This window comes from Podarcis filfolensis, assembly GCF_964270895.1.
Source record: "Podarcis filfolensis genome assembly, chromosome: 7".
NCBI classification, from domain to species: Eukaryota; Metazoa; Chordata; class Lepidosauria; order Squamata; family Lacertidae; genus Podarcis; species Podarcis filfolensis.
In genome coordinates, this window is record NC_139603.1 from 46,707,062 (window position 1) to 46,720,418 (window position 13,357).

At 42.4% G+C, this 13,357-nt stretch overlaps 2 protein-coding genes across 5 annotated transcripts in view; one reads left to right on the forward strand and one right to left on the reverse strand.

Moving 5' to 3' along the window:
- CABLES1 (Cdk5 and Abl enzyme substrate 1) overlaps positions 1–3,745 on the forward strand; it is a 51,094-nt gene extending 47,349 nt beyond the window's left edge. For both annotated transcript variants that reach the window (XM_083623617.1, XM_083623618.1), the window contains one exon: positions 15–3,745. In XM_083623617.1, coding sequence (XP_083479743.1) covers positions 15–155 — 141 coding nt within the window. In that variant the 3' untranslated portion in view covers positions 156–3,745. The remainder of the gene's footprint in view (positions 1–14) is intronic.
- Positions 3,746–10,516: 6,771 nt separating this feature from the next.
- Positions 10,517–13,357, reverse strand: part of TMEM241 (transmembrane protein 241) — a 39,826-nt gene continuing 36,985 nt past the window's right edge. For 2 of the 3 annotated variants that reach the window (XM_083623625.1, XM_083623623.1), the window contains one exon: positions 10,517–11,995. In XM_083623625.1, coding sequence (XP_083479751.1) covers positions 11,935–11,995 — 61 coding nt within the window. In that variant the 3' untranslated portion in view covers positions 10,517–11,934. The other variant, XM_083623624.1, reaches the window with a different exon arrangement.

Here is a 13,357-nt window from a genome sequence, read left to right on the forward strand (position 1 = left end):
TGGCTTTGTTGTAGAAACTGGAAGAGAAGTTCCGATTGAACAGGAGGGAGCTGATTGCCTTTGAATTCCCAGTGTTAGTGGCCTTGGAATTTGCTCTCCATCTACCTGAACATGAAGTGATGCCACATTATAGACGCTTGGTCCAGCATTCCTAGCACAGGCTACCCTTCCGAGAAGAGGGAGGGGTTTAAAAACTTTTTTTTCCCTGTTGAGCTCAGAAGAGCAGCAGTTACTACTGGAAATGCAAAAATGGGGGCACAGATGCCCCAACGCCCTTTATTCTCTTTTCAGTGCAGCTTTTCAACCTGATCGTAGGAATAATTCCTTAAGACTCTCAGGCTAGACAAACTGTTTTAACTACTCGACGCAAGTGATGAATGAGTTGCATGTGAGTGAACCGTGGGTGGAGCAGATTCACACCACTTGGACAAAAAAAAAAGAACTTCCTTGAGTTCCCCATAAACTTTCCTGCGAGGAGAAGGAAGATAAAACAGCAGCCTTCATTTCACACTTTATTTAAACTATACATTCTGCTCCTGCGGAAACCTCATCAGCTTTCCCAGAAGCGGTTTCCATATTACAAAAGGATTCCTAAAGCAATGACGGGTTGCGGAAGATACCTTCACTGTGTCAACAACGTGCCAATCTATTTTTGTATCTGTTATTGAAAGTGCACTTTTCCTGGTGGGTGGGACGATGATTTAGTTGAGAGACGCTGAGCAGGTTTGGAATCAGGTGGAAGGAAGCCTTGGATCATTGCTAGAATTTTGTTTACTAAAGGCCAGAGGACAACTTTTCTCTATTTGCTTAAAGACGTAATTACTGAAAGGGAGGTAATCTGGGTTCATTTGAATAACCAGGCATGATCTTTTGCAGCCCCTGGTTGTTAGTTTGTTTTCCCCGCATCAACATCTTTTATTTTTATATATATAAAGATTACACTACTTTAAAAAAAAAAGTATGACACCTACAAGTGAGAAACCAACAGCTGCTTTTGTTTTCACTTTTGTATGTGATGCCATTCAAATGTTCAGTATGGAAGAGAGAGGACATTTTGAAAGTGTCTTGTTCTAAGCCACATGCGTACTTCTAACCTCTGTACTTTCCCTCTGTGGAGATGGTTAGACTTGCACTCTGTAGTGTTTGTATTTTGTGCTCTATGTTAGAGTGCATTCTGAGGCACGTTGATGGTGCTGTATGTTTAAACAGTGTTTTTTAAAAACCAACTTGTACAGCCAAGGGCCAGAATCGGCCGCCTAGGGCCTTGATAACAGACACTTGCCTCAAGTGTGGGTAATTTTTTGTTGTTGTTGCTGTTGTTTTAAAATAGAATTGGCTGTACAAATCAAATTTCAGAGTGGGGGGGGCACTGAAATAGTTACATTTTTTCATACTTCACTACTTGGCAAACTTATAGTACTTTAACTGTGTTCATAAATTACAAAACCCAGGCTGAGATGCAAAGCTTATACAATCCCCATGTGTGTTCTGTTTTCTAAATATTTGTATGTGTGCATTTGGGGTTGTATATAATGTAGCACTAAGGTGAATGTTCTGCCTGTAGACGAATTTCTTCTTGCGCAAGGGAACATTCTTGCCCTCTTCCCACCCCCCATGAACAGCCTAAACATGTTCTGAGCCCTCCAGAGCAATTTGGGGACAGTGTGAGGCATGTGCAGGGGGAGGAGAGCGGGGGGATTGGATAGCACTAATCCTTGTGCTAGCCCAACTATTTAGTTACATTCCACCTGCATGTGTATATGTGTATATATACATGCGTATACACACACACATATACACAATATGAGAAGATAATGACAGCTGGATGTGCTTGCTACTATGCTAGAGGACATACAACAAAGAATTAAATTACTATTTTTATATGTAGTTAATGTACATGTCCCACTTTTTCTAGTGCAGATTCAGTTAACACAGTTCTTGGCTGACACAGTGATTTCAATAAAGTTGAGTATTTTACTGTTTATAGCGTAATACAGTTAATTGAGCAACAGTTGTGTCCACCACGATAATCTACCACTTGTTTTTTCTTTTTTCCTGTAGCAGTCATTAGTGACACTGGAAATGACAGAAGTTGGGAATAAAAGTACAGCCAATAAAATATACAAATATAAAACTCCATTGAAACCTGTAGATTTTGAAACAAAAATCCACTTTATTGGTGTAGCTTTCCTTCCTCTTTTTGGCTTTCAAACACGAATGCTCCATTGTCTGACTTGTATATTGCAAGTATAAACTAAAAATATATTGAATGATACATCCGTTAGAGGAACTAAGAATAAAACTCTGTTGTTAAAGTAAAAAAATTGCCAGTTCCAGAATTCTCGCTCACTTGCCCTCTTCCACATTAATGTATTCCCATAAGCTAGTTTGAAGAATGGAGAAAAACACTATATAGTTTTCTGCAACTCCAAGGAAATCCTCATTTAAATTAAGGGAATTTGCATTTTCTGCATCTTCATTTAGCCAAACCCCCAAAATGTATATTCTGCATAGCCTCAAGACCAAAAACTGTTCTGCAATGCATAGTTAAAAGGTTTATTGATTAAAACAATCGTTACCATTTTAAAAGATTGCACTTTAGGGTGGGTCTGGCTTCAGCTGTGGTCCAGTGCATATTATTTGGAGGGCCTAAGACCCAAGTGCATACATAAGATCAGAGAGGATGTTTTATAATTCCTTTACCGTTATCATTTTGCATGGAAAGACTGTTCTTGGATGGCAAAATTCAGAGTGGAGAATGATGGCACTTTGTAAACCAAAGGAACACGCTGTGCTCTGGCCGCCACCTAACCCGAAACAGCATCTGTGCCTTCAACAATTTTGGGGGAAAGAGAGCCCCTGTCCCTAGACCCTCTATTGCTGCAGAGAGCTATTCACCCACATTCCTTTCCTATTTGCTGTGGGACAGTATCCCTGTTAATATGTTATCCCTCCTCCTTTGAAAAGAGGTGGTGCAGACGGCATAGTGGGTGTGGATCTTTGGCTGATGCCTTTCTGAGGCTACCAGGGACAGAAAGTACACAAGTGCAGTGCCATTACTTCAGTGTGGGTTTGCGTAGTGCAAATGCAGTTCTAAACCCTTTCAATATCTATGCAGGTTTATGCAGAGTCAAGATACGGAAATTAGCCCTCATCAACAAACTGGACAGGATTCTTGACTGGCATGTTTGTTGGAAACATCCTGCTTTCATTTGCAGAAATGTTTGGCTGCTTCTTTTGTGGGGGGGGGGGGAGTTACAGGGGAAGGCGTTTTGCATAAAAGCACCGACAAAAATGAAAAAAAACTTTGTAGCATAAATTGAAGCCATACTGATGAAATGTCAATGTACAAAACACGACTGAAGTAAACTATAGTAATTCTCCCTTCTTTCTCCAAGATTGCATTAAAATAGCAGTGAAATGGTGAATAAAAGAAAAAAAGGTTTTATTTTTGTTTCTCAAAACCAAGAATTTTGACTTGTAAATAGTTCCATAAAAAAAGAAAAAAGACATGGGCTTTTGTAAAATCCATTTCTTTTCTCTTCATAATGTTTTGAGATGATGTACTATGCACTGTATTGTACAGATTATTATTTTGAAAAGCTGTTTTCTCCGCATACACCCAAGCAAGTGAAACTTTTCAAAAGCTCTGCCTGCCTACAGTGTTACACAAATTGTGTAGGGGTGGTGGTGCAGGAACAATGAGGGCGCCGATACCTAAATACAGTATGTCTTTAAGATTAAATTGTTGGTGTCTCTCACTTCATTGCTACCATTACGTTCCGAAGTGTTCATTATTCAGTGGATTTTTAAAATTCTGTAACTTAAATGAAAAGAAAAACAAGTGGTTTTCAAGTAGGCTTAGCATAGTGTAATAGCTTTTGTTTACATCTATATTGTTCACAGGGAAAAGAGAGTGAAGTCTTAATAGCAGTGCAAAAACATTGCAATACAACAGCAATGCTAACATGGGAACACCTCTCTCCTCTTGTCTGAAAAGAGCTAGTACTGATGGCAAGATGCAGGTAAGAAAGAGGCAAGCAAAGCTCATGTTTTGCAAACTAAAGGTTCCAGGTCCTCTTGCATCTCCAAGACACTGTCTCGAAACCCTTCAGAGCTGCTGCCAGTCAGTAGATGAGAGACTGATTGTGTGTGTGATTCTGGACAAGGCAGCTTCCAGTGTAAGAAAGGTTCTCAGCGCAGTGAACTTTGACTGTATCATTAAATGCAAAAGCCCCATAGGGCATCCACAGGACTCGATACTGGACAGTAACAGTCATTTTATTACACACCTGCACCTGATAAACAGTAAGAATTTTACCACTTGGCAGGAAAATCCTAAAACTCAGGTTACTGGCGTGTGAAGGGTCTGATCTTTTTCACCATGATGTCACACAATATTAACTGCAAGGTTCTGCTTTGGACTATTTTCCCATGAAATTTCATTAGAACCACTTGTTGTGTTCTATCTTATGCAAATATACTGGCTTGGAGACAGAGATGTGCCCATTGAAGGGTATAGATAGAAAATTACTCCCACACTCCCCTCTCTGCAGTAGCTCTGGAAAATGCCTCTTCTGAGCATCAGGGAAGCTTTCTTAACAGTGAAGGAACTGGGGGTCTCCAAAAACCTGAGCCAGAGACACCTTTCATGAGCAGAGCAGAAGGTGTATCTGCCTGATTTTATGGAATTTTCTTCCCATCAGCTCTCTGAATATAGGAAGAGGCTTTTGGGGAGGCTGGGAAGAAAAGTCAGTGTACCTATTTTCCATTGGTGCATCTCCAGTTCTAAGCCGTTCCTCAGATGCTTCTTATTCATAGCAACATACTGAAGTGATAGTAAAACTGCAATTGGCAGTATTTGCAGAACAGTTAAAAATACTGCGAAGTGCTAAATTTAACCCATCCTTTTATAGCTCATACAGTATTTTTATGCATGGAGCTATGAGGAAATCAAGAGAATAAGATTTCAATTATCCTGTGTGTTACCTGGAACTGATAATCCGTGCAAGGGAACAGGAGGGTTATAAAATATACAGAGGCAATCATAGCAATCCACAGGAGTCTTGAGGATGTCTCCTAAAAGAATGTTAAAATAAAAACTAACTTTTCTGTTTAAGCAAAGCATTTCTGAAATGGCAGCTGAAGCACTTGAACTTTAAAATATCTTCCCTCTATTTTGTTGTATTGCAGGAAAGGTACTACTTGAGGAAAACAACTCCATGTTTATCTAAATCCATTTTGTATAACCTGCTAGGTTCATGATAATTTTCAAGGGGGTAACAGGCGCAGTGAAATCCTTACACCTGCTTAACCAGGGAGCAACTCCCATTGAACACAATGGATCATAATTTCTTAGTGGCGATGTATAGATTAGAGGCATGGTACTGTGGTATTCAGAGGAGTTAGAGCTTTCTACCTACTTCATGGGTTTACATCAGGCTTCCTCAAACTCGGCCCTCCAGATGTTTTGAGACTACAATTCCCATCATCCCTGACCACTAGTCCGCTAGCTAGGGACCATGGGAGTTGTAGGCCAAAAACATCTGGAGGGCCGAGTTTGAGGAAGCCTGGTTTACACCATAAAGATCACATCTAGGCCAATCTGATCATGTGTCCCTGCTCCTGACTCCTGAATGTATTCCATTGAGGAAACGGACTCCAGCTATAAAGAGGGATATTACAATATGGCCAGCTGAAGCATCCCAACAACTACAAGACTGTTTTCATGACACCGATTGGGAGGTATTCGCCCAACAGGATGTAGAGACTCATATTGAGCAAGTGTTGGACTATATTAGGTTCTGCACTGACAATGTAACACAGAGGCGCCGGGTAAAGATCTACCCAAACAGGAAGCCCTGGATGACAAGGGAGGTCCAGGGGTTGCTAAAGGCAAGAAATACTGCTTTCAGAAGTGGAAATAAGTCGCTGTAGAGCTTAGCTAGAGCGGATCTAAAGAGAGGTATCCGTGTAGCAAAGGAGGCGTATAGACAGCAGCTGGAGAATCATCTACAAAGTAACAACACCAGGCAGGTGTGGCAAGGTGTACAAGAATTAACAGGGTATAAATCCAAGGATTCCCTGGCAGACGAGGGAGGGGCATCCCTTGCAGAGGATTTGAATGCCTTTTTTGCCCGTTTTGAAGTAACATCTGCAGCAACACCTGCTGAGGCTTTACCACCACCACCACCACCACTCCCTGAGAAGGCTTTGCCATCATCACTACCATCACCATCATCAGTACAAAGGAATGTAGTAGTCTCTGTGGAAAAAGAAGAGATGAGGAAGGTGTTGAAGGGAATCAACCCAAGGAAGGCCACAGGGCCAGATGGGGTAGCTGGAAGGGTATTGAGAGACTGTGCAGATCAACTAGCAGGAGTTTTCACTGGGATTTTAAATCGATCCCTAGCCCAGGCTATTGTTCCATCCTGCCTAAAGTCCTCTATTATCGTTCCAATAGCAAAAAAACCTAACCCGGAAGATCTGAATGACTTTCGTCCAGTAGCACTCACACCTATAATCATGAAGTGCTTTGAAAAGCTGGTACGAAATCATGTCATTGCCTGCCTACCAGAGGGACTGGACACATTCCAATTTGCTTATAAAACGAAAAGATCGACAGAGGACGCTGTGGCGATTGCCCTCCATGCCGTCCTTGCACATTTGGAGCAGCGGGGGGGTTATGCCAGACTGCTTTTTTTAGATTTCAGCTCGGCATTTAATACCATTCTACCACAACGTCTGATGTCTAAACTGGAAGATCTGGGGCTTCCGTTATCACTTTGTGGGTGGATACTGGACTTTTTGTCAGACCGCCCCCAGAGGGTTCGGTTGGGCCCTTATACCTCTAATATGCTTAAGACTAACATAGGAACACCACAGGGATGCGTACTCAGTCCGCTCCTTTATATTCTCTATACGTACGATTGTGTCGCTGCTCACCCTAGTAATAGGGTTGTCAAATTTGCAGATGACACAACCGTGATTGGGCTCATCCCTGAAAGGGAGGGTGAAACGGATTATAGAGATGAGGTGGAGCGGCTGACAGAGTGGTGCAGAGCTAACAACTTGCTCATAAATACAAGGAAGACAAAGGAGCTTGTGGTGGACTTCAGGAGACAGAAGAGCAATATCCAGCCACTTTTGATTGATGGGGTCTGTGTGGAGAGGGTAACAACGTTCAGATTTTTGGGCATTGAATTACAAGAGGATCTGTCCTGGAGTGTCAACACAAGGGGGCTTGTGAAGAAGGCGCAACAGAGACTGTACTTTTTGAGAATTCTAAGGAAAAACCATCTTCCGCAGAAACTGCTGCTTGCCTTCTATCACTGTGCCATTGAGAGCGTGCTCACTTATGGCTTATGTGTGTGGTACGGAAGCTGTACTACCCAGGACAGGATGGGGTTGTGCAGAGTTGTTAAGGCAGCAGAGAGCATTGTTGGCTGCCCACTCTCCACCTTAGAGCAGATTTATGCCACAAGGTGCCATAGGAAGGCACTGGACATAGTAAAAGATCCATCGCATCCTGGTCACTGTCTCTTCGAGCTCCTGCCGTCGGGACGGAGATACAGGACGATGAAGACAAGAACGAGCCGTCTTAAGAACAGCTTCTTCTCCAGAGCAATCTCGGCCCTGAATGGGAAGCCTGGACTTTGAAAGTCATCTAATCTTCCTTGCTGTACTATACTGTATTGTTTTAATTAGTGTTTTTATGGAGCAGTCAAGTAATTTCGTTGTCCCTGAGAGGGGGCAATGACAATAAAGATATTATTATTATTATTATTATTAACTCTACACTCCTGCAAGAGGGGTGTCCAGTTTTTTTCAAAGTACTCTGCTAAACAGAGGAGGACTTATGCCAGCACAAAACAAAAACACCTTTCCTATTCAGCTTGTGTATGCTACATACATGCATACATACATGAGGGACACGGGTGGCACTGTGGGTTAAACCACAGAGCCTAGGGCTTGCCGATCAGAAGGTCTGCGGTTCGAATCCCTGTGACGGGATGAGCTCCCGTTGCTCGGTCCCTGCTCCTGCCAACCTAGCCGTTTGAAAGCACATCAAAAGTGCAAGTAGATAAATAGGTATCGTTCCGGCGGGAAGGTAAACAGCGTTTCCATGCGCTGCTCTGGTTCGCCAGAAGCAGCTTAGTCATGCTGGCCACATGACCCGGAAGCTGTACGCTGGCTCCCTCGGCCAGTAAAGGGAGATGAGCGCCGCAACCCCAGAATCGTCCACGACTGGACCAAATGGAAGGTTCCCTTTATGTTTACCATTATGCTACATCTACCTATTAGAGCTGCAAGATGAGGACACAGCTAATCTAACGCAGGACTTGCCAGCTGCCATAGGCTACATATGGCCTATTGAAAAGCCATTAGCACCTATTAAGAGGCACTTGGAGCTGTCATGTTTTGAATAAGCTTTTCTAGTCCTAGACTAGGAAAGGATTAAAGTGTTTTATTTTCCCCAGATGTATTAATAATTAGGGCTGCCAGCCACATTTCAGTTATGCAGTTAATTAAGCATTGCTGATGCCGCTTCAGCCTTTTGACAGGTAACTTAAAATAAATCAGTTTTGCCTATAACACCTAACAAAAACTTCCAGTAGTGCCCATAAGGAAGTATAAAAATATATACTGTTTAATAAATAAAACTACCACTTAGCCACATTTTTTTTAAAAAAAACACATCAATTTTGAAAGGCAAAATAAACTAAAGCTCTTACGGCTATATATATCTCCTCAAAATATTATTAATAGGACTTCCACTGCATCTCATTAGGAAAGTTTATTTCCCTTTGAAACCAGCTGCTTGGTTATGCTTTTGATGCATAAATTATATATAATTGGTGCAATAAATTATACACATTGGTATTGCCACCCAGAGTGGCTGGGGAAACCCACTTAATATCTTTAGGTAAAGGTAAAGGACCCCTGGACCATTTGGTCCAGTCGCGGACGACTCTGGGTCCAGTCAAAGGCAACTATGGGGTTGCGGTGCTCATCTTGCTTTCAGGCCGAGGGAGCCGGTGTTTGTCCACAGGCAGCTTTCCGGATCATGTGGCCAGTATGACTAAACCGCTTCTGGCACAATGGAACACCATGACGGAAACCAGAGCGCACAGAAACGCTGTTTACCTTCCCGCCACAGCGGTACCTACTCGCACTGGCGTGCTTTCAAACTGCTAGGTTGGCAGGAGCTGGGACCGAGCAACAGGAGCTCACCCCGTCACAGGGATTCAAACCACCAACCTTTAAATCAGCAAGCCCGAGGTTCAGTGGTTTAGACCACAGCACCACCCACATCCTATTTAATATCTTTATGTAGATGTGCACCAGTTTTGGAATGTTTCTCACACGGAGCCTTTAGCATCATATCCCTGGCCACACAGTCAGCAAACATTAGAGGGGACCTATGTGCCTACACACTTGTTCATATGTAGCTCTTCCACATTGTGTGTGTGTGTGTCTCCTTGGCTAATCAGGCTTCCCAGCCATGTGGAAGAGGGGAGTGGGTGGGTGGGTGGGTGTATGATGGGAGGCAACTTTCTAGACCAAAATGAGTCACGGATCTGTTGTCTGGAGCAACTTTAAATCCCAAACAAGATGGCAACCTGTTGTGAGATACAAAGACCCATTTTGTACTCGCAGGTAGCAGCTAATGTTCTTCCCCAACCACCATAATAATGATATTGTGGCCATCATAGATGTATGATTTGTTCTCAATTCCAAACTGACAGGCTGCAAGCCTGAATGAAAGCTTCACTTTACCTAAATAATTGCCTTTTGAAGCTTGAACCATGTAGGGGTTTATTTATTTATTTTTGCTTTGCATTAGGCTTTTGATTAATGACTGAGTAAAAAGTACATAATTCAACCCTTTTGAGGATATGAAGAGCGATAATGGCATCTGAATGCCCTTGATGGGGCAGCTATCCAGAACCAAAAGGCTGGGAGTGGGAGAGAGCAGAAGGCTAACATTGCTATGGAAACTGCCTATATTCCAATGAAACAAAGTTGGAAGAGGAAACAACAAAAGAAGGTCAGTATACTTACAAATACATAGCAAAGACTGAGGCTGCAATCAAATGCATGCTAACCCAGGAGTAAGCCTCACTGAACTCAACGGGACTTACTCCCAAGGAGCCATATATAGATTTGCATTATAAACTGTATACAGTGGTACCTCGGGTTACATACGCTTCAGGTTACAGACTCCACTAACCCAGAAATAGTACCTCGGGTTAAGAACTTTACTTCAGGATGAGAACAGAAATTGCGCAGCAGCGGCGCGGCGGCAGTGGGAGGCCCCATTAGCTAAAGTGGTACCTCAGGTTAAGAACAGTTTCAGGTGAAGAACAGACCTCCGGAACGAATTAAGTTCTTAACATGAGGTACCACTGTACTGTATACTTGTAAAGATTGCACCTATTGGAATTTAAGATGTGTAAATGCTTTTGTGTGTGTGTGTATAATAGATAACAATATAAGACAGAAAAAAGACACATTGAAAAATGCAAATAAGATTTACTACTCAGTTATTTTACATTCAACATGGCCTTGTTGTGCTAATCAGTTATCACTTCAAAGTACTCTTTTCTATTAGCTGAGCTTTCCAGCGTCTATGAACACACATCTGATTGTGGTTTCTGGTTTTCAGATATTTGGGGTAAGTGGGGGTGGGGGCCAGTCCAAAGCTTGAACTAAACATCTCTTAGCTTTTTTATGCAGACAGAATAATTGAATGTGATACTTCCATCTTATAAGAGGGTATACCAAATCTATGCTGGTTACAGTTTTATTTTCACAGTGAAAAAGGTCACTCAGCCTAATTTTGTTTAAAAAAACATACAGAAGAAGTGTTCCACAAAGAATACAGCTGTTCTGGTGCTGTACATCAGTGGAGGATCATCAGCTACCTAGTTGATAACCTTAAACTGAATGGAAACTCTGACAAGAACGCCTGCAGAACTGGTACCTATTTGCAAGGTATGGCAGAAACAGTTGCTTTGCTTGTGCTTTCATGTAGATACTCCCAAGTGCCAGTCTTCAAAATGCTCATGCTTAAGGCTCAGTAGGAATTGCTTATAATCATGGAACAAAAATTAGCCACCTCCTGCTGCAATCATGACACAACTATTCAGTAGGATTTGATTCTGAAAAGACACGTCCGATTGCGCTGTTGGACATTGTGCTTGTCTGTGTCCACACTCAAGAACACATAGAAAGTGCGCCCTCTTCCTCTGCAAGCACGTACAAACAGATTTCCGCAGTGGATTCACATTGCAACCCTTACGCATTTACACAGAAGCAAATCCCATTAAACAGGTCTTCTTTCTGAGCAGACCCACGTGGTTTTGTTTCTTCATGTTTCACTGGAGTTGTGTATGATGGGAGAGCAAGGAAGCAGCAAGCACACCACTTGGGCAATGCATGTCCCAGACTGAGCACAAAATACTACCAAGTCTTCCCTGTACCCAGATACACCTGGAAATCTGCCACAGACCAAGAAGCTTGTCCATTCGCCCTTCACAAGTGAGACTACGGACCTATAATTTATATTGTGATAAAGGCACAGCTGTCAAATTCTGAATGGTGCAGAACTCGAAGTAAGGTTGGAAAGGGGGCAGGATAAGCACCTTTCTTACAGCAGTGCATGCCCAGGTGGTTTTATGGTAGTGGATCTAGTTTAGTTGAGACTGCACAATTTAGTTTAGCCTGGCTGATATAAAGGTTAACGGAGCCCTGACTTTCTGCACTGCTATTAATAACATTTTTATGACTCTGAAGAAAGAAGAATATGGAATTAAGTCACTTGCAGTTTGCACATCTTCACTGCTGTTGCTTTGGATTTTTCAGTCACTGACTATTACCCCTGATGGGAATGCTTGGTTATTCTCTTCTTCATAATTTCTCCTTATATATTCATATGCCAGTCCTTTCGATGTAAAGCAGTGAGGCTTCAGCAAATCCACCAAGTAAAAGACTGTTAAAGAAAGCAGAGGAGAAGCTTTATTAACAAAGATTCACTTGGGCAATTCATAGGAAACTCACCGAACAGGATGGCATTGCCAAAATAGTCGGTAATTTTCATGCTGAGATATTTCTTCAGTTCCTTAAGTAATAGAATAACAACCACTGGTAATTTGTTGAGAGTATGATGGCATCCCAGTTGCTTACCCCTGGTTCCTCAAGATGACAGGAACTTGGTCCCTCACTTAGGAGCACAATGGCTGTCAGGGCACCTTTGTGGAACCACCCATTAAAGCCTTCTGGATGCCAGAAGCAATTGTATACATGCATGGCTGAACTGCATGGGGAAAGGGAACATCTTGGCGGCCAAGGTTGTTTGACATGTAGAAGGTACTCCAAGCACTGAGCCCCAGAGTTTCTTGGGCCTCCACATGTTATTTGACTATTAATGCTGCACCCTCTGCCCTCTGATAATACTCTGGGTTTTCTTCCAGTCCTGTCCTCTCTAACTATCACAAAGCTCTATGAACTATTTATTGATTTAATGAACCTTAACACTCTTGGAAGAGGGAAGGGGTGGTCTTTGTTACAGTTAGGGCGCTACTTCCTTCTAGAATACCACTTGTCCTCCCAGTGCCTGATGGATGAATCTTGATTAACCTAGGAAAATTCTGAATAACTCGTTTGGATCAAGGAATTGGTCTTTTTTTTTTTAAAAAAAAAAGTAATTACTCTCTTATGGCTCTAAGTATGATGTGGGGATAACAAAGTAAGTACTTGCCATGCCTGCACCTATATGTGTCCATGTCAACATCAATCTCTCTACTGGGTCAAATCCTGCTGCAAGAGAGATCATAACCATACACAAAATTGCTACATCACACAGTTGTTGTCTACTACACTGTAAAGCCTGATGCAAACATCAATAACTAAAACAGCACGTGGCAATAACCATGATTTAATGTTACATATGATGCTCTTCTTAAAAAGGCTGCATCTCCTTCTGGACAGCCTTTTGGGACCAACATCGCCAGTGGTGGGCGGAGCAATGAATGTAAATTTTACATTTTTGCAGTAGCAAGAGTCCTTATCGGTTCCAGAACACAGTCCAGCCAGGAAATAAACATTAGAGGAGGGTGAAGCAAGGCTGGGGAGGGTCTGGAGAGCATCCAGGGGCCTCATTTGGCCTTCAGAGCTGATGTTCTCCACACATGGTCAACATAGTGGCTTGAATCCAAAGCATCTCATGATCTGATCTCTCACTGGAATGCAGTCCCCAATTCATCTCTCTGAAGATCCTCTCTCATGTCCTATCACAAACTGTTTCAGAGGGTTCCCTGACCCTTAAAGAGTAGCTCTTTGCATCAGGAAGGAA